Source organism: Saccostrea cucullata, unplaced genomic scaffold (genome assembly GCF_032062105.1).
Source record: "Saccostrea cucullata isolate Sc308-1 unplaced genomic scaffold, CSIRO_AGI_Scuc_v1 ctg3663, whole genome shotgun sequence".
Taxonomy (NCBI): Eukaryota; Metazoa; Mollusca; class Bivalvia; order Ostreida; family Ostreidae; genus Saccostrea; species Saccostrea cuccullata.
The window spans coordinates 63652-89340 of record NW_026938206.1 but is presented as its reverse complement, the minus strand read 5'-3'; the positions used below and the strand labels follow the sequence as shown (position 1 = coordinate 89340).

Here is a 25689-nt window from a genome sequence, read left to right as displayed (position 1 = left end):
GGGGCCAAAATGGCCGACCAAAGTTTTACATAGAAATATATTAGAAAATTCTTTAAGAATCTTCTTCTCAAGAATGACAAAGCCATAATTCATCATATTTACATAGAAGCATGTTCAGGTAGTGTAGATTAAAGTTTGTTCAAATCATGACCCCCTGGGGTAGGGCGGGGCCAACATGGCCAACCAAAGTTTTACATAGAAATATATAGGAAAATTCTTTTAAAATCTTCTTCTCAAGAATGACAAAGCCATAATTCATCATATTTATATGGAAGCATGCTCAGGTAGAGTAGATTCAAAATTGTTCAAATCATGACCCCTGGGGGTAGGGCGGGACCAAACTGGCCGACCAAAGTTTTACATAGAAATATATAGGAAAATTCTTTTAAAATTCTTTTCAAGAATGACAAAGCCATAATTCATCATATTTATATTGAAGCATGTTCAAGTAGTGTAGATTCAAATTTGTTCAAATCATGACCCCCAGGGGTAGGGCGGGGCCAAAATGGCCGACCAAAGTTTTTAAAGACATTTTCTAATAAATAGCAAATCCTTGATTAGTCATGGGACTACTTTTGGATTTAAACTTTACAATAAAAAGTCATTTTCTACTTTTTCCTACCCTTAGTGCTCAGGTGAGCGATGTGGCCCATGGACATTTTGAATTTACTGGGTGGGAGTAAATAGAAAATTTACAACAAGGCATTTTACCCACCAGGAAAACCTACAATAACAAAAAATACTGCATGCATGGAAAAAGATGAAGGGTTTTCCTAAGAGAAGCTTAATGATGAAATGTTTGCTCTGCTCTTTTTTGTATTGTTTCATGGACTTTGAGATTGAATACCGTTCGTTATCTCCACATCTTCTTACATGTATTGTGTTGCAAAACATGAAATCAAATATACATAATTATTTGTTTTATATATCTTAAAATCTTAAATATAATGAAACCTGTCTTACCCGACATGCACTTTGAGCAGATTACAATTTTATGTGTCAGAATGAACAACATGTAGAATTTCGTGTAAAGATGGTGGAATAAGTATAAATGAGAAATGAAATTGATTGGCGGAAATCGTAGTAAAGTGTATTGACCGTGTGTCAGACTATACATGTTCAACTGTAATAGGTTAAACGATAAAGCAGTCTACATCCTAATTATCCGTCCAGACATCATCATTCATCAGTGTTTGAAAATGAAACGAAATAAAACACATATAATATACATCTTTTACTAGATACATTTGATAGTAAAAATTACAATAATTTATTGGTTTTAAAAATAGTACACCGCCTTTATTGAAACCATGTTGCAAGAGTTCTCACTTCATGTCAAACATTATTTTTTTAAAAAGGACCTCGTGATGAAGATTAATTAAAAACCATCTCCTTTATCATAAATGATTTTTCTGATTGATGGGTGGTCGGTCATCTGTAAAATAATATAATAATAATAATCAAAGTAATGCTTTACAGAAATAAAAGCACATTTTTCTTTTAAAAAAAAAAAACAAAAAACCCTCTGCATCATGCTCTGATAACCATTAAATTTTTTTCATAGAAATTCAAAAAGAAAAAAAATCTGGTAATTAATATTCAATGATATTTACCTAATGACGTTTGATCATCATGGTGGTCCCCTTCACTGATGTCCTACTCGTCACTGTGGGATACCAGGGTCTTTGCCAGTCTCCCGGGGACCACTGACCGTTAAGAAAGGCGTGGCTACAGGCATTAAACCACCAGCCTCCTCTACGGCCACTGGAAGCAGCACAGTTACCAGAACTATGCCTGTCATTGTCCCTGTAGTTGGTGGAGAAGGACATCCCAGACAGAACTGTGTAAAAGGTCCCTGTGTTTAACATACGGTCTCCTGTAAAGTTAAACAAAAGGAATCACATAGATCATCTCCAGTCAACCTGTCATTATCACTGTCTGGGGTGGAGAAGTCCATCCCAGGCAGATCGTGGTAAGGATAACCTGTGTCTAACATACTTCTCCTATAGATGTACAGGAAATATATCATAGAGGTTATGGATTCAATTATATTTATATTCAGTTTAGTCTATAATAATACTGAAGTGCATTGAGACAGATGGATTTGCATGTAAAGAGAGAAAGTATTTATTTTAAGTTATACACGCTATATCTTGCGTCAGTTGAAATACAGCTGGAAATTCATATATTTTGTTTACTAATAAAAGTTATGACAATAATGTTAATTACATTATTAAAACTGAAACTGAAGTGGAAATGTTTTAGCTATATGATAAAGGAGTTATTGAACTTATATTGATGAATATTGGCAAGCTCGTGCATTTGAACAGCCCACTTGTGCCAATATTAACCTATATAAGTTCAATAACTCTATAATATTAAACTTTCATTAATATTTGCTGTCTATGATTTCCCGCGGACATGCTTGTCTACATGTATATACTGTTTACACACTTCAGCCATCATTATTCCTGAAAAAGGTCTTATTCTTTATCGGATATTAATCAATTGTTGTTTTTATTACGACTTCTTTTGTAAAACAAGGAAAGTATTATCTTTGGGTATGAAAAATAGTGCATTTCATACGTTAAAAGTCACAATCAGGCAAATTTAAAGTATGAGTAAGTCACAAATGTAAATATAAGTAATAAGATATAATTTTAAAACATCTATTGGGCTATAAATACGGGTTGGTACAAGTTAATTCATCATAAAGTCCTTCGGGATTTATGAAATTTTATCTCGTTCCAACCCGTATTTATAGATGTTTAAAATGATACCTTATTTCTGAAATACGTAATTTTTTTTTCGAGTTTTAAGAAGTTAAATTGAATACTCTTACCTAAGGTCCCTGTGGCAGGTCCTGCAAGAAACAGCTGATTTCTTCTGCTTCATCGGAGACAGAGAATCCGTCGTACATTTCATTCAGAGTTGTACCATCCTGGAGAGTGATGGACACATAAAGGGATGAGGTGTTTTCTTTGGTTAATTGATGGATTACGTCATGGCCTATATTTTAGATATACAGAAATCAATCAATTATTCTAATTCTGCAAACACACCAACAGAAGAATTACGTTAGTAAAATAAAAAAAAAACATTATTGAGTAAATTATTTGAAAAGAAATATATCAAATACAACATTCATTTTAAATATTCAAAACAGAATATAGTCAGTTAAAATTTGTAAAATTTTGTGGGAAAAATATTTTTATTACACTCCATGTGTCAATAATCATTTAATCATTTCGTCTTTTTTTTTTCTTTTCTTTTTTCTGCAAAAATCGGTGTTTATATGACGTGTAAATCTTTTAATACAATACCCAAAAAAATATGTGTTGTTCATTTTGCATCCTTTTTCATGTGACGATAAATCTTTGCTTGGTTTGTTTACTTAAGAGTTAAATTTAAAAGAAGAAGTGTTTTTATAAAGATAGCTGGAAAAGGAATATTTGAACAAGAGACCCAGGGGGCAAATTGCTCACCTGAGTGCTATGGCATGGAAAAAAGCAAAAATCAGTTTAGTATTAGAGCTTAAATGCGTGAATGGTCCAGACCTCAAAGACAAGGGGGTTAAGGGGGAGGAGGTACAAATTGACTCTACGCCATCTGAGGATGCTTCCAAATAAGATAACCATGACCAAGCCATGGCTTTGCTGTTTTAAAGAAAAAGCTTTGCATATACTTCTATGACAAACTTTGATATTTCATTGTGGCTCTACCCTACCCATGGGGTCATGATTTTGAACAAACTTGAATCTTCACTACCTCTTGACGCTTTCACATAAATATGAACAATAATGTATTTTAGGAAAGAGATATATGAAGATTGTTCCTATATACTCCTATGATAAACTTTCATCATGCATTGTGGCTACACCCTATCCCTTAGGGTAATGATTTAAACAAACTTGAACTACACTACCTGTGGATTCTTTCACATAAATTTGACCAACAATGGCTTTGATGTTATTAAGAAGAGTTTTTTTTTCAAAAATTCCTATATACTCCTATGTTAGGCCTTGGTCGTCACTTGTTGCCCAAACCTATCCTGAGGCGTCATGATTTGTATAAACTTGAATGTACACCACTTGCAGATGCTTCCATATAAATGTGACTAATAATGAATTTACTATATTGAAAGATTTTTCTTATATATTCGTATACAAAACTTTTGATCATCTATTGTGGCCAACCCTACCCCCGGGGTAATGTTTTGAACAAATTTGAATCTACACTGCGTTCTTTAAATCAAGAGCATGACTTTATAAGTACACAAAACACTTCGTAAAGATCATGCACACTTCGACATGAGTCGATTTAAATGATTTTTTTTTACTAATAAAAAGCGAATTTCATGTAAAGCAACAGCACTGTCGAAATAACAAAGTGAACAGATCTAAATGATAACTTTAATTTTTAATTTCAACTACGTTATGACATTGTGATATTGAAAATTGTTTTTGATCTCCATTCAGTACACATACATGTACTATGAGTTTATCACGTGACTGTCCCTTGATAGGGCCAGAATTAATAATTAAGTACATGTATACAGAGTAGGGTATACTATGTTATTTCAATAAGTATTTAAGTTTTGTGAAAATAAAACGGATTTATAAAATTAATTCTGTTTTAAAATGTTCCCGTTTTTTGCACGTCTATATTCCGCTGATTTCTCATAGTTATCCTTACCAGCGCTGCGTAGAAAGAGGGCATTGTCCTTCATTTGAACAAACTTGAATCCCCTTCACCGAAGGATGCCTTGTGGCAAGTTTTCTTGAAATTGCCCCAGTGATTCTGTAGAAGAAGATTAAAATGTGAAAAGATTACAACGACAAGAACGAAAACAACTTCGACAGACAACAGACAAATTTTGATCAGAAAAGCTCACTTGAGCCTTCTGGTCAGGTGAGCTGTAAAGGATCTGGCAGATACTTTGTCTTTAAAGTGTATATAATGCAATACGCAGCAAAAATTTTAAAAATAAAACAAGGTTTGAATTAATGTACCTGTATATATTCTAAATTTATTACAATTTACTGTAAATTACTGTAAAGGGATGCAACATATGTAAAGGGATGCAACATACACTAAGTATTCACATTACAAATATGATGGTACCTTTTCACCCCCAAGCAATTAATAGGGAATAGGCAGTAAATAGAAGATTAAATTGTTTTGATTTATTAATAAATTGTTCAACGCCGAGTCGGCAATATTTTATTTAGGCGAAAAATGTATTTAATTTTAAAGGTAGCTGGATATGCTAGTTACAAAATAATTCTATTTTTACGGCATAATTTTGTTTGCTTTTGGAATATATAACTTAATTTTTCTTCTACTTAGCAATGTCAAATTCAATGTTCCATATAAGTGAAATATTGAAATCTTTAATTATTAATTATTTAATTATGAATCATTAAATCAGTAAATTCAGAGTATTAGAACAAACTCGTGTATCATTGACTCTATATACAGCAATTTAATAATATTTCATGGAAAAGAGGTTTATAATGATATACAGGTACCTATTGTTTATCTAGTTTTAAGAAATTGACATGAAAATACTTACCCAAAGTCCCCGTGGCAGGTCCTGCAAGAAACAGTTCATAATTCCATGTTTCCGAGGAGACAGAGAATCGGTCGTACATTTCATACAGAGTAGTACCATTCTGGAGAGTGATGGAGACATAAAGGGATGAGTTGTTTTCTTTTGTTAACTGATGAATGACATCATTTCCTGTAAAAAGATTTATTGAAATCGATCAGTAATTATAACGCTGCAATCACATGAACAGAAGAATAACGTGAGTAAAGTTTCGAAAACATTATTCAGTAAATTATTTGAAAAAGAATATATTTAATAAAAAATACATTTTATATATTCAAACCAAAAAGGGAGTCAATTAAAAAAAACGCATGTTTTTTCTTAGTCTCAGTGTTCTTTAAATTATTTTAATTAACATGAACTAAATCAGCTTTAGAAAACTTCTTGTCGTTTCTTTTAGGAAAAACATGAATCAAGTTATTTATCCCTTAAATATATATAAAAAACATATTCTAAGAAATAAGTTTGAAAAAAAATAAGTGGACTAAAAAACAGATTTATGAATTCAACAACACCCAGTCAACAAATATCACCCGTTATTTTTATCAATACATATCAACTAGACCTAAAACTTAGTCCTTCATTCACAACTACTATTAAATATTTTCAAAATAGTTTTTGCCCTTATTTGGAACGGGATCAACGACCACTATTTACCACTCCAGACGACCGCTTCCGGGGAACCAAACCCATTTCTATAATCTATCCAGTTCCTGTCAAAAGTTAAGGATCCATATATCTGTTTTTGAATTGCCTTAAAAAGAAACATAACTTATTTTGAAGATTGAGATATATCTGAATTAGAACTTTAAATGGAAAAAAAAGTTTTTATTTTCTTACCTATCCCCTGAATAAAAAAGTATTTCTCAAATTAAATTACAAGATAATCATTTCATGATAACATCAAATATAAATTCAAGGGACAACTGCACTTTACCGGGTCTGTCTCTTACTCAATAAAGGAGAGCGTTTTCACCTCGAACTCTAGTTTCGACTCGGGTCACGAGAGTTCAACCTAAACAGCGAGAGTTTGAACGCGGGATTAAATCGAGTTCAACTCTCATACGATGCTGGGTTTGAGAAAGTAAAGATGGCGTCGGGCGGTAAAGACCACATGTAATATCTTTTTTCTTATATTTCGATTCGGCAAAGGGATTTTCAAGATTTTTAAAACGTAATACAGAACTGTAATATTATTTAAAATATTTATGTATTCAAAAAACGATCAGCAACGTAATTGCCGTCTAGTACTCTGATATTTAATTGTTATGAACTGTAGTCCGAAAAAATCTGCCGTTTTCCTGGCTTATTCAGGACGTAGCATCGTTTTTGAAAGTGGGGGGGGGGGGGTCAGCCAGAGGAAATCTTTTATTTTACTTACCTGAAAAAGTTAACAAGCAAAAAGAAAGGGGGGATTTGCCCGAAGTCGAAAATCCTATTTCGTGTGAGTGTGTGTGTGTTTGTGTGTAAGTGTGTGGGGGGAGGGGTAGAGGCCAACTTTTTCTACATTTTTCTAGATGGCCACTACTTTCAGTACAATTCCTATACTATATTTTCCGTACATCAGCAATAGTGGGGGGGGGGGGGGGGGCAACCAGACTTTTAATTAATATTTCCTATAGTATAAGTAAGGTTGGGGAAAAAAGTGGGGGGGGGGGGTCTGCCCCCCCCCCCCCCCCTGTTGCTACGTCCCTGTTATTTAATTAAGAGTTGAATAGAGCTGTCACATAAAAAAAATTAAAATCGTTAATGAATAGGTTTAATATTAAGTTTTCTGTATTAAATGCATGAAGATCTGAGCAAGAAACACGTGAGTTCTATAACTAATAAATTTTAAATGTAGATCTTGTTTATATCAATTTTTAGGGTACACATACAGATAGACGGGCAATACTGTTTGTTGGACGAGAGTTTGGCAGCAATTTTTCTGTCAGAAGATGGTGGTATGTATACAATTTAAATATTTTTTCGTAAATATATATCTCAGTCAGTAACAGATTTTATGCGACTGAAGAAACATCATCATTAATTTTATTTACTTATTTTACTAAAATTGTTTTAAATGAAAAACTTACTTGTTGAAAAATAAAAAGATCCATAAAATATTTAAGTCATTGGAAAACAGATTATTTGGATTCGGAATTTGTTTAGATTAAATAAAATCTTTCTTAAATTTAGCTTATGTATTTTTTTAATATGATTATGAATAACTTCATTTTCATGCATAGATCCAGAGACAAAAAGGGCCATCAGGGAGGCAATGCGTGCATCAACTTCAGGGGAATCAACTTCTTTCAGCGGATGTGAGATCCCCAGGCCTTCAGAGTCACGCTCAGCTTCACCGGAATTTGTATCTGGCCGTTCTACACCCTCCAGTGTCTCAACTTCCAGCTCCGACTCACAGGTAGACTGGAATTTGGCTGAAAATCATTCAGAGAAAATTCTTCCTGAAAAAAAGTCTCGACTTTTTCTTAATGTCAACATGTGCCAGTACGAAGTGCTTTTCTTCCCTATTCACAAATTCATTCTCTAGTCAGTCTAGATCTGAAAAAGATGTTGATTTAAATTGTTCTGAAATCAGAGTGAGAGTATCTAATGAAATTGTTTTAAACTGTCACGAGTTTCACAGTCTTCTTACTGAAAAACTAAATTTACTTACAGAGTACAATGCACGTGTGGACGGAGAATGAAGAAAAATGTTTAATTGATTTAAGGCTACAGAGAGAGGAGAAGTTTACAGGCACAAAATCTCATGACTCATTATGGGGAGAAATAGCAAATGAAATGAAAAAAAATAATATCCAAGTTTCCAAAACACAATTGATCAATAAATGGAAGGCATTGAAAAAGAAATACAAGGAAATAAATGATGAAAATAACAAAACTGGCAATAAGAAACATTCCTGGAAATATTTAGATCAGTTCAGCGAGGTCTATGGCAATAAGGCCTCCACAAAGGTAGCCATTTCCTTTGACACAGGACGCCCTAGAGAAAAACTCAAAATCGACAGAGCATTGGACAAGGATGAAACATAGTTCCTGAAGAAGAAAAGCAGTCAACATCAGCAAGTGACACAGATTCCAAATCCACAACTCGTACCAAAACTATGAATTTAAAATCTACCAAACGCAAGATTTCCGATAGCACCAAAATTAATGAGAATTTATGAACTCCATGAAAACACAGCATGAAGACAAAATGCGACGCATCGATCGATCGTATGCTGGAGCTAATGGAGAAGTCTTTGGACAAATAATTATCTCCACAATGTACAAGTGTTTTTATTTGAATCAACAAATTCATGGTTTTGTGCATTTTTCACTTCGCATAAATTTTGGTGAAATCCACACCATTGATTTCATTTATTTTAATTTTTGCAGGGGTTTTTATACCTTTTGTGATTCAAATATGATGACATTTCAAACTATTGTTGCTGTGAAAAGAAGCCTTAACCAATTTTTCAAGTGAAAATACATTTGAATGGGGCTCAACAAATCAAACTTATAAGATATAAAGACATGTCTTAGCAATCAAAATTATACCCTTGGCCTCTTATTTTGTTTAAATGTGCATTGTATTGTTGACAATTTTTTCTCTATATTTGATTTGTTCTTTCACAAAAAGTGAATAAAAGATTGACAACATTTCAGAAATCTTTTATTTAATATCTTGAACATATATTTATGTGCAATATACTGTAGAAAAATCATAATCACTTTAAAACCAGTGTCAATGAAATCAGTTACAATGGCAATGTGTTAAGTAACTGTTGTCTGAATAAGGCGCCATCCCTTCCATCAACAAAAATGTTGGGGTAGGCATTAGGATACCCATCGTCATCATTGTCTATGAAGGCTTCAACGTCATCATGATGCAAAACACATAAATTGTGCAAAATGCATCCTGAAATAATCAGTGAAACTATACGAGATAGCTTTCGAATAGTTAATTCTCGAAGTCTCCGAAACCTTCCTTTTAAGTGTCCATATACCCGTTCAACAATTTGTCTGGCCGAGGACAACATCTGATTAAATCTGCGTTGCTGTGCGTTAAGTCTTCCATTATCTCGGAAAGGTGTGATCAACCAATTCCTCAATGGATAGGCACTGTCTGCAATAATAAATTTTCCACCCACAACACATTGTCCGTTTTCGGCTTTGTCAAACAAAGAGGAATTTTTGAGGACGCTTGCATCGTAGGTGCACCCAGGCCAGCCCGTATATGCATCTCATCAACATATCACAGTCTGCAACAACCTGTTTATTTAAAAAAACATTTAATTAATGGCCTTTTTTTCTACACAAAAAATCAAATATCTAACGAAGCAACATGCCCATTTTCAAAAAAAAAAAATATATATATATATATATATTAAATGATAATTTTTAGTTTTAATAAAAGTGAATAAGTAAATGCACAAGTTTTAGAAAGTAAAATGTCTTCTGCATAGTGATGTGAGATATTGGATTAGTTTTCGGCTGACAGTATACATGTATTTCTTATAAAGAAGAAATGCCTTTATTGAATTTACCAGGCTAATTATTTCAAGGTTTTCAATTGAAGTATACAATTTAATATATAAATTTCTGTCATTTACAATCTAAAAAAAAATTATTAACTTTATTAACTTTCATATTAGATCCAGAAACCAAAAAAGCCATTAAAGATGCAATAATGTCATCATCTGACGACAACCAAAAAGAATGTTCACATGACAACACACCCTCATCCTCTTCAAACACAGCCTCCTCAAGCAGCTCAGATTCGCAGGTAGATTGGAACTTTCAAGAAAATCATTCGCCTAAGTTTTTACCAGATAAAAATTTAGAATTTCTTTTAATGTCAACGTGTGAAAGTACAAAATGTTTTTCGTCATTATGGACAAATTCGGTCATTGAAGATTCAGATTCTGCTACACAAAAAAACAAAATAAGAATATCTAATGACATTATTGTAAACTATGAAGAATTTAATTCTCTGTTATTAGAAAAACATAATTTAATTACAGACGATGCATTTGTGGAATGAGAGTGAGGAAAGGCTCTTGATCGATCTTAGACTTCAGAGGGAAGATAAATTTTTAGGCGTAAAGTCACATGACAGTTTATGGCAAGAGATCTCAAATGAAATGAAAAAAAAGGGAATTGTTGTTTCCAAATTGCAGCTTATTAACAAATGGAAATCCTTGAAAAAAAATACAAAGAAGTGAATGACGCGAACAGTAAAACGGGCAATAGTCCGCAAACATGGAAATATTTTGAAAGATTCGGTGAAGTGTATGGCAGTAAAGCTTCGACAAAAGTTGCTGTTTCTTTTGATACTGGACGAAAAACAAAACTTGCTGTTTCCCCTGATGGGAGTCCACCACAAACTTCAGAAACGCCAACTTCTAGTCCATCATCTCCTTCCAAGAAAGCTGTGAAGGTTAAGTCCAAGAAACGGAAAATTAATGAAACAACAAAATTGATTGAAAATATACAGGAACAAAATAGAGATTTAATGCAGTCAATTGAACGCCACCATGACGATAAGATGAGACGGATTGATCGGATGTTAGATATTATGGAGAAATCAATGGACAAAAAGTGAAGGCATACCACGTGTTGATTAACATTTATTTTTATTTTTTGAGTCAAGTTCTAATTGTTCTTGTTTTTTGTTTTAAAGAAGTTTTATTATTTTATGTTGTTAGCGAATAGCTAGGGCAGACCTTTTACCAGATATGTGATTTTTCATGCACAAGTGAATATTACTTCAATTTCCTTATTGATCATTATTAATTTTATTTATTATTATTATGTGTTATGTTACAAGGAGTACATGAACATACATATATAAAAGTTATAATGTTTCATAAAGTGTTTGATTGTTTATCACACCAAATAGAAAACAAATTCACTGTCTTGGACACGAAAAAAGTTCACGCCTGCATGGTGTTCATGATTTGCTGCCGAAGTGCTACTCCATCCCCTCTGTTAGCATAGATATTTGGATAGGCATTTGGGTGGCCATCCTGATAATTTTCAATGAAATCCTCAACATCATCATGATGTAGTATGCACAAATTATGTAGTATACATCCTGAAATAATGAGCCTGACTATTCGGTCCAACTTTCGAATTGGTAATTCTCGCAACCTACGGAACCTTCCTTTTAGATGCCCAAATACACGCTCAACAACCTGTCTTGCAGAAGACAGTCTTTTATTAAATCGCCTTTGTTGAGCATTCAACCGACCATTGTCTCGAAAGGGAGTTACCAGCCAGTTTCTCAGAGGATAGGCGCTGTCTCCAACAATGAATTTCCCTTGAGTCACACTCTGTCCATTTTCAGCTTTATCAAACAATGACGAATTACGGAGTACGCGGGCATCATGCGTACACCCAGGCCATCCAGTATATGCGTCACGTATAAGCATGTCACTATCAGCAACAACCTGTTAAAATAATGGGTACTTTGCAAAACGTTTGAAAGAGAAAAAATATATCCTCCTTACCATATTACCAAAATTTAATTGAATTCTGTCATTTACAAAAATGGATAAATCGTAAAAATTGCATCATCTTCACCTGTAATTGAATTGATGGAAAATTTTTCCGGTTGTAATAATCGTTGTCGCCGCCAGGTGCTGCACTCAAGCGAATGTGAGATCCATCAAGACAGCCAATGATGCCTTGTATGCCAGAATTAAGTTGAAACTCTCGAGACAGTACGTTTTGCGTTTGAGCATCAGGCCAATTTATAACCTACATAATAATGAAGGTGGTAAGATTTGTATAAATTTTATGTAAAAAAAAAATAATGGCTGCATGAAAAGGTGCCTGTATTAAGGCCAAAAAAAAAAAAAAAAAAAGAAAGAAAAGAAATAATAGTCTTGTTTCCTGCTACCCGACCTACTCTTTTTTTGCATCCGACCCTAAAGTTTTTTTTTTTATTTTGGGGGAAAATCGGGAATTTTGTGAATTTTATGTTTCAAAACTGAAAAAAAATATATACTATTAAAAGTGGTATTTCATAAAATACTATTTTTAGATATGGCCTTTCAAAAAATACACTTGAGTTGTTCATCAAAATGCATGAAATTTAATATTAAAAGGCAATATTGACCCATGCCATGTTTCATTTGATCTTGTATCAGTTCATATACAAAAAACACTGTTGGAAAAAATAAAAGAAAATAGAAAAAGAAAATTATATCCCTACCGTGGCCAACCATATTTATTTTCAGGCTGGTAGCAAGAAACAATATTATTATTTTTTTGGCCTAAATGATATGAGATGCTTGCCTCGATTAGGTTTTCATTAACAGCCGTTGAAACTCGGCTAACTATCTCGTGGACTGTCGTAACACCAACTGCAAAGGTATTCCCCACCTCTCGTAAGGATTCCTGGTTTGCCATATACCAAAGGAATATAAGGAGCTGTTTCTCTGGTAAGATCGGTTCGGAACCACCTGGCCATGGATTATCGTCAAGTGAATGTATGATACTATTCAATATAATATGAAAAATTTCAGGACTAACACGAAAATGTCTGAGAAACTGTTTATCGTCAAGTTGAGGGACGATATCCTCGGAAAATCCGCCTAACCTTGGAAAATGACAACGTTCCCGATTAAGGACAAGGGCGAGGATGTGGAAAGACCAAGTCTGCTTGATCAAAAGTGTTTCGTATTCATTTTCATCTGAAATGATCAATTCTTGAATTATTTGTTTGGAAACAAGCTCCATTTTGGAGAGTTTCTAGAGGTAATTTACCTGTTTATCTTAATACATGCGTGCGCATTAAAGGGTTAGGTATCTAGAGTTAAACTCGAGTTCCAGAAGAAAACGCTCGGAGAGATTATAGGAGATGCTTTATCTCAGTCTAATGGGGGATTGATTATTATACGTCATCTGTGATAAAAGGGGGGGGGGATCCAGCAATGATTCAAGATAGAAGTCTGAAATCAAACACGATAATAATTCAATGACTGCAAATCGTGCTACAATTTGATTTTTTTTAATTAATTTATTTTATATAAATTACAATCAAAAGATTTTTTCTTCAACAAAATATAAATAAAGGTCCTTTCCGAATTCCGAATTTCGAACTGGTGAAATACATATGTAAAACTGAACTTCAAGATATATTCCATAGCTAGAAGCAAAAATATATAATTGTTTCCATGAAAAAATATAGATAGTGTGTTATATATTGTCCAGGTGCTACAGTGTAAATATATAACTGGGCTGGTGATGAAAGGAGGGGATGTTAACGCAAAATGCTTCCACTTTTTCTCTCTCTCAGAGGGGCTCAATATAAACTGAAATATTTGGTACCGCTTTTTATACATAGAATTTTCATTGATTTTAAGACTTACAATATGGAAGGTTTGCATATGTATCCCACTTCAAGAAGGGACAATATCTTATTCTGATTTTATTCAAATTATACTATTCGTAATGTAATATTACACTCAATTAAATTCCCCTCTAGGCTTGTTTAAAATGTTTACAGTGCATCGTGCATTTCATCTGATAAAAAGAAATCGATTTGGAATATTCATTCATAACAATTATCGGGGGACTTCAAGGGGAATGCAGCAATCGATTTGGAATATTCATTCATAACAAATATCGGGGGCTCAAGGGGATCCGCGTAAACGCTAAGTTCACAGAAATATCCCATTTCGTCTTTTTTTTAATCTTTATTCCAAAATGAGATATCATATTTTCCCGTTTCATATTATTTATTCATAAATGAGAAAAATATAAAACATATATTTTATAGTTTTTAGAAATCGGCTTTTAAATTTTACCTGTAAGATGTGGAAATTATTTAAAGCTACCTGTGACAGACCCCTACACTAGATATGATAATCATGCCTCAATTTCAATTTATTGGCGCATATGTCAAATTTAATTCAATTATTTCATAATAAAAAAAATGAATATTAAGATATGTATAATATCTATCTCATCTATATTCGGTACTCTTTAAAGAATACGATATATACACGTACAGGTGTAAATTACCTATATATAGAGTATATAAGACATACACTCACCTGTAGAGGATCCTAGATAAACTTCCCAATTAAGGCTTCAAGTATCAACATTTCACGGTGGAGGGCATTAAAAAAAACCTCTTACGTCAAACTGGTGCTTTTTAATTCCATACTGCACAGAAAATATAACGGTACAATTCTCCAAGTTTATTTAGATACACCTCATCCGTCCATAGCTTAGTTAGAATTACATAGAAAAACCGGTGTCGAAAAAGGGTTCTCGTGAAATTGAGTTAAATGTACAACAAAATATGTAAAATTTAGAAATACATATTATAAACCTTTTTCTCTCAATTTAAAAACTCGGTAAATATCATTCACCCGCCTTAGATATACTGATCGGAAGTCTATTTTTAGACACATCAATCAAACCTCAGGTAGAAATAAAATATTGAGGTAATTTTTGAATTGGTGATAAGACATTTAAAACGGGTAAAAACAGGGAGGAAAGAAAACAGGGAGGAAAGGAAGGAAGTCAAATTATCAGGATAAATTCGCTGTCATGTATAGTACTGATTAAGATAAGATAGACAAAATGACTGAATCAAGAGCACGGCTGATTTGTATACATGTATATAGGCAAGGTGATTGGAACCCTTTTTATCCTCCTGCACGGATGAAAAATATCCACTGGTTGTGAGTTGGATAGCCCTTTTATCAAACCCGCGATAGGAAACTGTTCCTGTCAAGGGTTTGATGAAAGCGCTATCCCACTCACAACCAGTGAATAAATGTTTTATTATACTGATGTATAATTACAGTTTTTGAGATTTGATTTTTTTTAGTAAGATAATACTACAAGAATAATCCTATATCTTGATGAAGTCACAATGCTACTGAAGTCATTTTGACATCATCAGTTAATAGATTTATCCCTTGAAATCATAATTGGTGGCAAAAAAAAATTCCCGAGGGTGAATAGCAAAAACTACGAGGGGTGATCAAAAAGTTCGCAAACTAATTGAATAACTTCCATTAAAAGAAAGAATATTTGGTTTCAAAGTTGATTATGTTTTGAATTAATCCTCTCCGATTTTAATGCACATCAACAGCCGTTCTGCGCATGCGCGAATCAAGTGATTTTGGCGGTCACGTGACCCCCTCCGTAGCGTTCTGTCACAAAAGTTGAAAGATTTTTCTGAGTTTTATATTTCTTTCCAGGTATGTTAATTTTTATGACAAGAACAGTTCATATGTCAGAAATGGTCAAATCTCGGCAACGGAATTTGTGGATAAGAATATCCTTTCCAAAAATAAGCATGGCGACCATCAAAACACAAATCTTCTGTCTCGGAAGAGATCTTTATTCAAGGTGGATATAGAATGGGTGCCTCCTTTTTGTCATATCTAATGTGTTTAAGAGCCAAACTCTGTAATGATTTGAAATTTTATATAGGAGCTGTGGCACGCATAGTCTCAGAATTTCTCCAAACTCTCTATGATAAAAGTCATTGATACCCTCAACTGAAATCAGGCAAAAATTAGTTGCTATGCTTTATAGTTACCATGGCAACGTGTCTTAAATTTAAAAAAATGACATTTTTAACACGTATAGAGCCCAATAGTTAACATTTGCGGCAAAGCAAACAATTGGCAATGACTGTTTCCAAAAGTTGAAGGTCAGATGTCTTAAATGCATTATGAACATGTTTGGTAAATCAACTATTACATACGTTACTATGGTAACAAAGTATTCAAAAGTAAAAAAAATATTCATTGAATTTTATAAAGTCATACACGTAAAAATAAAAAGCAATTATAGGATGAAATGAGACCAAATAATAGAAAAAAGAAACTTGAAATATATACCGAGAATAAAATATGATATTTCATTTTGGTTGGCAATGGTTGCCAAGGTTTTTATACCACAGAGAGCCTTCAAAGTAACACTCTGTATTTTTAAATCTGATCTTAACTTTTTAAAAAGCACATTTACTCATAACTAATGATCAATTTTTAAAGATGTTGGTGTGCTCCTAGTTTTCCCATTTGAAAAAAATTCAGATTAGATTCTTTAAATATAGGGTTGCTATGGAAATAAGCAGAAAATGTATGCTTAAAAACCTGAAAAATATTTTCTCTCCTTGGATACGTACCCTTTAATGTAGATTCCCAAAACGTTTATGATTGATATTTATTAACAGCTAACCTGACTTTTAATTTTGACTATCATCAAATCTCTAAGTGGATGCAAGAAGTTGACACACAGGGTTTAATATTGTTATAAAGTTCACAAAATCAAACATTTTCCATTCTTGGTAACCATAGCAACAGTGTTGTTTTCTTCATCAAATTTTATCAATATATGATATTCAACTTCAGTTCTAACAGATAAGTACTATTCAAGCTGAGTCCTTTAATTTGTTTCTTGATTACATTGCAATTTAATTCTTAATGTAGCGAAAAATAGTTCACTTTTAAGCACTGGTACTTTGTTTCCATGGTTACACTGCAAAGTAGCAATTATACCCATTTTTTATGGTTTTGGTGATGCAAGGTCCTAAGGATGCATATTTGCCAGTCTTGAATTTTCATGTTTTTCCTCAAGACAGTAGCATTAATCTAATCTAAGTAACTGGTTTTGCAGGGTTACACTGTGTTACCATGGCAACCATAAAAGTTATTTATAGAATAATATTGTTTATTCTTATATACTTAAGATCAAACATTTTCATTGTTTTTCTTAAGTTGTTGATTGAGTTTGAGCATGTAACACCCAACATTAGTGAATACGGAGTGTTTTTCAGCATATTTCAGCATTTTAAATGCATTCCGAATGTATCTTTGGTAACCACTTACTTAGAGATATATTCTTACCAGTTTCTTTACAGTATAATTGACATCAAGGTGTCATGTTTTTGTGAGAATGGTTTGTTTGCTTTTTCTAGTTTTTATTAAGCCACAGTCAAGATTTAAAGGGGCTGAAAATCTTGATTTTTCAAACTTTTCCGGCTGTTGCCATAGCAACCAAGACACTTAGCAACGCAATTTTGTTTGATATTTGTTTCTGGTGTCAAGCACTAAGCATGGGTGACGTTTCATAAAAATCGGTGACCATACGTGGCAACGAAGTTTAAGTGGTTACAGTGAATGTCTATTAAAATCTAAAGTAAACGATATCTCAGGTATTTAAAAATTATATTATTGTTCAAATGTTCAACTATTTTTCAAAGCATAAATTGGAGGTCTTTGATAGCAAATTGCTTAATTAAAAATGCATATCTTTTCAAACTTGCTTTCACTGGGCAAGATGACAAGTATCATTTTTAACCATCTGCCTTCCTTCACTACAACGATCAATCCAATCATTAAATGAATTTATAGGAACTCATTCATCTTAATTAACTGTGTACAAATTATTAAATGATACTGCAGAGGGGTTTCTAAGATATACAAAAAAATTGGACAGTCGTTTGTTGAACTAGTTCGACAGAGACAACCATTTTTCGTCACAAGTGAGCTACATAGTGACGTCATTTTCACATTGATACGTCACAAATAATGAGAAAAACTTTATTTAGCATATGCTATTTATTGACCTTGTGTATGACTATGTGTGCACCGAATTTCATTCTAAGCTGAATAAATGAGTTAATTCTTATTACTTATCTTTTTTTTATCAGTTTGTATTAGTTTATATAGTTTATATTGCAATAATTGCCCAAAAGTAAAATTTATCTTTTTTGAGTAATAAACTTTATATTGCAATAATTGCCCAAAAGTAAAATTGAATAAAATATAAAAAAAATTTGATAAAGAAAGAAAGAAAGCAACTTTGTAAATAAACATAGGTGTCAGACCCGGGGGGGGGGGGGGTATTGGGGACTTTTTAGAAAAGATAGACATTTTCTATGTATTGAAAATTGGGGTATACCTTCTTTGTTGGTTTAGCCCCCCTCCCCCACTTTCAATTGCCCCCCCCCCCCCCAATTTGCTTCCGACGCCTATGATAAGTGAATAATTTTTTAGCGTTTAAAATGTTTTATTGGTGTTGTTGATTTATTTATGACACTTTATTTATAATATTAAGTGATTTTGTTTACTTCATGATGATTTTAAAAAAAAACTTTCGTTAAACTCCCTCACAAAACAGCACCCGGTTTCAAGACCATACTGTGAGAATAGTCAAAATTTCAAATCACTATGATTCTTTAAAAAAAAATTGATAGTCTAACAATTATACAAAATGTTCATGTACTTTATTAGAAATAAGGATATTCAAAATCAAAATGATTACTAAAGTCTATTTTCATGTTATGGTCTTCGCAGGCTTAAAGAGGTTTCGCTTATATTGACAAAACGGAAGTTCAAAGTTCAAGTGACCAATCCGTTTCTCCCACTTCAAGAACTCGAGAACTTTTCAGATGAATTTGTGACATTTCTGTAGAAACTGTAAGAGATAAATAAAGCGATTAAAGCTGTTCGCATTAAAAGAAAATAAACCTTTTAGGATGCATGACTTAATAAGAATTACAATAGCTGAAAGGGAAACACGATTACGGTGCTATTTAGTTTTTAGTCCAAAATATCTTACGTTTTTTCCGGGTTTTGACGATTTTGAAGTTTTACCTGCCAGGAAAAAAGTAAAATATCAAAAACGTAGAAAAAAAAACTGGAAAAGTAAGATAGTTTGCATACAAAACTATATTTACGAAAAAGAACGGACTTTTTTTTGTTAATTTGCATGTTTTTTACTAAAGAAGATACCAATGGAGAAAAAAACAAAGCATATTTGTGTATAAAACAAGTAAAGCTAAATATTTCATAAATCTATTTAAAAAAAATTAAGTTATTCTGAGTTGATTTTATTTCATTAAATCTGTTTGCTCGCACTCATGTTTTTCCTTTATAAAGGTACATCGTAACTAAATTATTAATAGATTTGGAAATATTAGTTTGAAATGATCCTACGAATATATACATTTTCTTAATTTTTATTATTAAGATTTATTTTTTATTATGAACCCATTGCAAAGTTGAAAGGAACGAACGATAACTCTGGGTGGGATATAGCGTTATGGTTTTATATATTAATCTTTGAACATAACCCTACAGATCCCATGATGTAAAAAAGTTCAATTTACTGCGCAATATTTTTTGTGCATTTTGGGGGAGAATTTCTCTATTTTCAAGCATTGGTCAATCAATTACCCTTCACTCCCTAATTCTAGGCACATTATTTAACTAATTTTTGTATTTATCCATCTTCAAACCCTTTATAGTCGTCTCTACAAGTGATAAATTCGCTTAATTAAAATTATTTGTAGAATTGCTGAAAATGCACTTCAAGCGAGTTTATTGCCTGTAGAGACAACTATAAATGGTTGGGAGGTGGATAAAATATACATATTGGCTACAGAATGTGTCTAGAATTAGGGAGTGAAAGGTAGTTGATTCAAACTATCATTCAAAATACTGCATGGGAAAAGATCTCTTAAGAGAAGCCTAATCTCAGATGTATTGTACTGCATGACATGAATATAAAATACATGGTTACAGTCTTGAAATATAATCGATATTTGAGCGAGGGTAAGAAAACGTGATAGAGGGCGAGGCTTGCCGAGCCCTCTTACGTTTTCGACCCGAGCCCAAATATCGATTATATTTCAAGACAGTTATCATGTATTTTGTTTATCCTGCAACAAATTTTTACATTTGAGCGTCCAAAACAAGCTAATTCCGACAGATTTAGCCACATCTCTGCAGTTGAAACTATGACGCCATGGCGTAAACATTGCAATATACATGACTTCACAAAGCTTTTAAAACGTCGGAATACATGCACGAGGTTTTATTAGGGCTGTGACCGGATAGAGCTTTGGTTTATTAGGTTACCTTTACTTGGTCAATACAAGGGGTAGTTGCAGGATAAACATAAAATATACTTAATAATTTCTTTTGTAAATATCTTAATCTTCATTACAGTGAAACCTGTCTTATTGGACATGCACGGGAAGAACAATTACAAAGTATGTGTCGAAATGAACATGGTGTTTTATTAGTGTAAAGCTCATTTCAACTAAGTAGAAATCCGAGTAACATATTGAATGGTTAAATCACAGTAAAACCGCAAATTTGTCGGATTAAACAGGTAAACTGTAATAGGTTTAACATATCGGATAACTAATTCTCCGTAAGCTTCTTCCTTATAATTTAATTTTGTAAATAATGAACAATATTTTCTAATTTCAAATTGAGCACTATTTTAAAAATATAAGCGTAATACGTTTTTGACGTAACTCATTGTGACGTAGGCAAAAATTACCAAAATATTACATGTTCCTCAGAATGATTCAGCCAATGAAATTGCTTGATACAAGAGAAATTAAATTATTAGTGTAAAGCTCATGGACAATAAGTAGAAATGAGTAAGGATATTGAATGGTGGAAATCACAGTAAAGAGCATTGATAATTTGGACCTACAAATGTAAGTATTGCCCATATGTAGTATTAAACATGTTCCACTGTAATAGGTTTAACAATCTTCATCCTACTTCTCCGTCCAGACATCCTCATTTATCAATGGTTGTAAATAACAAAGAAAAATTTCTAATTTCAAAATTTATTACAACACATAAAATGTACATTTTTTACTAAATACATTCAGTAGAAAAAAATTACCATTATTTATTCCTTTACCTAAAACATATTTGTTTACATGTTTGTTACTTGATGTTAAATCTTAAAAAAAGAACTCAGCTATAAAAAATAATTCAAAATCGTCTCTTGAGGGTTTCCATAATCCATGGATGATCTTTCGTCTGTTAAAAAAAATTAATTAATACTTCACAGATACATGTATAATAGCATTTTTTTTTTCAATTAAGAAAAACTTTTATAACTGAAATTTTCACAGTAATACTAAAACAATAAAAATGTTTTTAAGATTAAATGATGTTTACCTAATGACGTCTGATCATCATGGTGGTCCCCTTCACTGATGTTCCGTACTCTACTGTGGGATACCATGGTTTGTTCCAGGACCCCGGGGACCACTGTCCGTTAAGGAAGGCGAAGTGACATTGGTTAAACCACCAGCCTCCTCTAAATCGACTGTCAGCAGCACAGTTACCAATACCTATGTCGTTATCCCTGTCCGGGGTACTGAAGTACATCCCTGACAGATCAGCCCAAGAATAACCTGTGTCTAACATAGCGTCACCTGTAGAAGTACAGATGTTTTAAAATTATAAGAACTTGTATATCCAATCCCTTTGTATAAATTATACAATAAACTATGTTCATAACAGAAGTACAGATAATATATCACAGGGATAATGGATTCATATAAGATATTATCTCCAATCTAATCTTCAATGATAATACTGGGGTAAATTTAATTAAGACAGGCGGCTTTGTGTGCTGGAAAGATCGATAATATTTATCAAAAAATACAATACAAAAAATGCTTTCTATTATTCATTTAGCATCCTATTAATGCAACGATAACATTTGATTTGTTACACTTTAAAGATTGATTAAAAAAAAAAGAAATGACTTTGTCAAAAAAGGATCTTGTAGATACTGTGCCTTAAAAATGAATAAAATGTTATTAAGCAAATATATTCAGCAAATAATTCGAAATATAACAAAGTAACAATTGGTGTTCGTAAAAATGTTTGGAAATATTTTATTTTCATTTCACTTCAAATAATTTACTGAACTGTGATGCAACAGACACTTAATGTGTACATAAGGAACATGAGGTTAACCTTTCATCGCAAGCACTTTATAGAGCGATAATTTTTTTCTATGACGTATCATTTTAATAAGATTATAACTTTTCTTATTTTCTGAAATTTCAGCATATATATTAAATGGAAGGGAATCGGTATGAAATCGAAGATTAAATGTTTTTGATTGATTTTTGTTTTACGCCCAGTCGGAAATATTTCAGTCATAATTTCGGCGAATAAATTTTCTTACAATATTAAAGTTAGCCACTGGATATGCTAGTTTCAAATAATTCTGATTGTACAGCATAATCTCCTTTGCTTTAAGAATATACGAGTATAACTTAAAATTTCTACTATGACTATGTCAAATCAAATGTCCTCGGAAATTGTGAATTTACCTACAAATGACATCATGAAATATTGAAAACCCTTTAATTAACACGGAATCAGCAAATTCTACAGAGTATTACAACAAAATTATGTAGCATTGACTTTAAATGCAACAATTTCATCATCTTTCATTGAAAAGAAATATATATGAAGATTTTCGTGATTTTTGTGCAGTTTTAAGAAATTAACGTGAATACAGTTACCTAAATTCCCCGTGGCAGGTCCTGCAAGAAAGAGTTGATATTTTCCTGCTTCGTCGGAGACAGAGAATCGGTCGTACATTTCATACAGAGTTGTACCATTCTGGAGAGTGATGGACACATACAGAGATGACGAGTTTTCTTTTGTTAACTGATGGGTTACGTCATTTCCTGTTTTAAGATGTATAGAAATCAAAATTTTATTATAATGTTGCAATCACGTGAACAAAAGAATAACGTGAGTAAAGTTTCAAAATATATTATTGAGTAAATATTTGAAAAGAAATATCAAATACAACATACACTTTAAATGTTTAAGACAAAATAGAGTCAGAAAAAACATTTCTTGCTTTTCTTTATCACTAGCATCTTTTTCTTAGTCTTAATATTCTTTAAATCATTTTAATTAACATGAACTAAAACATCTTTAGAAAATGTCTAGGAAATTCTTTTTAAAGGAAATATATGAATTAAGTCACTATTTATATATCCCTTTTAAACATATCAAATACATATCTTAGTTGTTTCAAAAATTGGTAAACTACATAATTTTAATTAGGAATTCAACAACACACAGTTAACATAAATCACCGGTACATTTCAATACATATTAAATAGTTTTAAAACTTCATTCTTCATTCTCCATTAACAACTATTTTTAAAGTTGTTCTTTTTTTCTAAATAGTGTTTTTCCTAATTTGGAACGGGATCAAACATCAATATTTACCAATCCAGACTTCTGCTTCCGATGAACCAAACCCATTTTTATAATCTATCCAGTTCCTGTCAAAGGTCACGGATCCATTTATCCGTTTTTGAATTGCCTTGAAAAGATACATAACAGTTGAAGAATTTTGAAAATTAAGATATATTTGCATTAGAACATTAAAGGTGAAAAGGCTTCTGTTTTCTTACCTATTCCCTTAGTAAGAAATTAATCAAATTATTACATATATTCCTACCCTGAAGAACATCAAATAAAAATTAAATTAAATTTGCATATTTTACTCTTATTGCCAAATAAAAAAATTAAATCTCAATCAAAGTACATGGGTATACTATATAAATATGCTCTCTCTCCCTGAATAACAAATTCAATCTGATTTATTTTACTGGTTGAAACTAAAGTCCCAACCCCAGATTAACAAGTCAAATTACAATCAAAATACTGGTTGATACAAAATACTCACCTCCTGGGGAACAAATCTTAATCAAATTACAAGTGTAGTGTATACACCATTTATAAAGCTGTATGAATAAAAAACACACCGTCCATCCCTCTCCCATTGTAGTCATGTCACAGAACTTATCGTAGTAGAATAAAAATAAACAATACACCGTCCATCCCCCTCCCAATGTATCCATGTCACAGAATTTATCATAATAGAAAAAAAAACAACATACCGTCCACCCTCCTCCCGTTGTAGACATGTCACAGAACACCTTGACTGGAATAGAGCTGATCCCATAAGGGTAGATGTCGTACACCCCTGTATATGTGTAGTCGTTATCAAGAAGATCCTTACAGTCAAATGGGAGAACTAAAACTGAAAAAAGGATTTTTATTTCTCAATCTGTGTTCCATATCACAAGACATCAGTGGAGAAATAACGGGATATCAAGGAAGAAAAAAAACTTCTATATCTCCTAGCTTAATTGAAAATTATTTAATTTTAATTGATTGTGAACAAATGAACCGAATAATCCAAAAGGAAATTTTTACACTTGAGAGTGCACTTTTTATATAATTTGATATTTGTATTGATTTTTGTCATCTATTTTAATTCAATTTTTCAGCAGCAATTTAAATCGTTTTTTATTGATCATATTCAAATGACTACAGTTTATTCATTACTTGAAAAAAAAAAAAAGAATTCTAGATGAAATAAGCATCCTCTGAAAAATGAAGCAAAATCTATTGTGAATAATTTGTTCTTCTATTCTTAAATTATGTTCCTTAAAAAACCCATTAAATATTTGAAATGTTTTGCTGAACAGTACTTAAATTAGAGATACTGAGAGCGCTAAGATCACAAAATGATATCGCCACCTCCCATATGATTATGATGGAGTGTATGTTTTGCTCTTGGACACATTAAATAAGTGTCATATCAGGAAGTAAAATGGGAAGTTTACAATGGCATTTTGTAATAAAGAATCTGTGAAAGAGTCATTTTATTTTATCCTGTGGTATAGGAGGAGTATCGTATAAGAGAGGAGTACCCTTCAATATTATAGAAAAAATGGCAGCGTCAATATTTGCTTTAGTAACCCGATATATATGTCCAATTAAAAAGTAAATAGGGATGTCACTATGTAACAAATCTGTGAAAGTTTTATTTAATTTTATTCCGTGATATACATGATATAAAAGGAGTTGTTGATAAAAGATGGATACTCGAGAAAGATTGGACACAGACGGATGAACAGACAGGCAAAGGGACATCCCAATCACTATATACCCCTTTTCTTTTCAAGCGGGGTTATTATAATAATAGCCCATTGGTAAAATACTGTAACTGTCCACAGTTATTTTAACTTTACCATGACTATTGCCTAACACCAATCAAATAGTCGTCAATGTTTTTCTGACATAACTAGTTTCTTACAACCAATCAAATGGCAATGAATTTTTTATCTGACATGAATATTTAAAATTCACACAAAAAAACCCAACTGTTTTTACATTCACAAAGTAATACATCCTATTCCATAGTGTTTCTTAATTGTAATAATTTCATCAAATGACATTTTTAAGAGA

General features: G+C 32.3%; 3 protein-coding genes and 1 pseudogene across 3 annotated transcripts; 1 reads left to right on the top strand and 3 right to left on the bottom strand.

Annotated features, from left to right (window-relative positions):
* Nucleotides 1–1613: 1613 nt before the first annotated feature.
* On the bottom strand, nucleotides 1614–6304 carry LOC134249622 (ficolin-1-like). Its single transcript, XM_062731956.1, has 3 exons — nucleotides 6301–6304; nucleotides 5576–5743; nucleotides 1614–1876 (listed from the first exon to the last, which is right to left on the bottom strand). Exons 1-3 carry the CDS (start codon nucleotides 6302–6304, stop codon nucleotides 1614–1616), a joined length of 435 nt encoding a protein of 144 aa, XP_062587940.1.
* A 397-nt stretch (nucleotides 6305–6701) lies between these two features.
* LOC134249618 (uncharacterized) lies at nucleotides 6702–8659 on the top strand. The gene is made up of 4 exons (XM_062731953.1): nucleotides 6702–6727; nucleotides 7478–7554; nucleotides 7840–8015; nucleotides 8273–8659. Exons 1-4 carry the CDS (start codon nucleotides 6702–6704, stop codon nucleotides 8645–8647), a joined length of 654 nt encoding a protein of 217 aa, XP_062587937.1. The 3' UTR covers nucleotides 8648–8659.
* A 643-nt stretch (nucleotides 8660–9302) lies between these two features.
* Nucleotides 9303–10246, bottom strand: LOC134249617 (uncharacterized; annotated as a pseudogene).
* A 1286-nt stretch (nucleotides 10247–11532) lies between these two features.
* LOC134249614 (uncharacterized) lies at nucleotides 11533–13269 on the bottom strand. The gene is made up of 3 exons (XM_062731950.1): nucleotides 12899–13269; nucleotides 12182–12358; nucleotides 11533–12048 (listed from the first exon to the last, which is right to left on the bottom strand). Exons 1-3 carry the CDS (start codon nucleotides 13010–13012, stop codon nucleotides 11533–11535), a joined length of 807 nt encoding a protein of 268 aa, XP_062587934.1. The 5' UTR covers nucleotides 13013–13269.
* Between the last annotated feature and the right edge of the window lie 12420 nt (nucleotides 13270–25689).

Coding starts and splice junctions, on each gene's coding strand:
- LOC134249622 (XM_062731956.1), bottom strand. Junction 1,877..5,575: donor ACCTGCCACGGGGACTTTGG/GTAAGTATTTTC, acceptor TTAACTTTACAG/GAGACCGTATGTTAAACACA.
- LOC134249618 (XM_062731953.1), top strand. CDS start 6,702: ATGGCGTCGGGCGGTAAAGACCACAT. Junction 6,728..7,477: donor TCGGGCGGTAAAGACCACAT/GTAATATCTTTT, acceptor ATCAATTTTTAG/GGTACACATACAGATAGACG. Junction 7,555..7,839: donor TTTTCTGTCAGAAGATGGTG/GTATGTATACAA, acceptor TTTCATGCATAG/ATCCAGAGACAAAAAGGGCC.
- LOC134249614 (XM_062731950.1), bottom strand. CDS start 13,012: ATGGCAAACCAGGAATCCTTACGAGAGGTGGGGAATACCTTTGCAGTT. Junction 12,359..12,898: donor TTAATGAAAACCTAATCGAG/GCAAGCATCTCA, acceptor ATTATTATGTAG/GTTATAAATTGGCCTGATGC. Junction 12,049..12,181: donor TTCCATCAATTCAATTACAG/GTGAAGATGATG, acceptor TTATTTTAACAG/GTTGTTGCTGATAGTGACAT.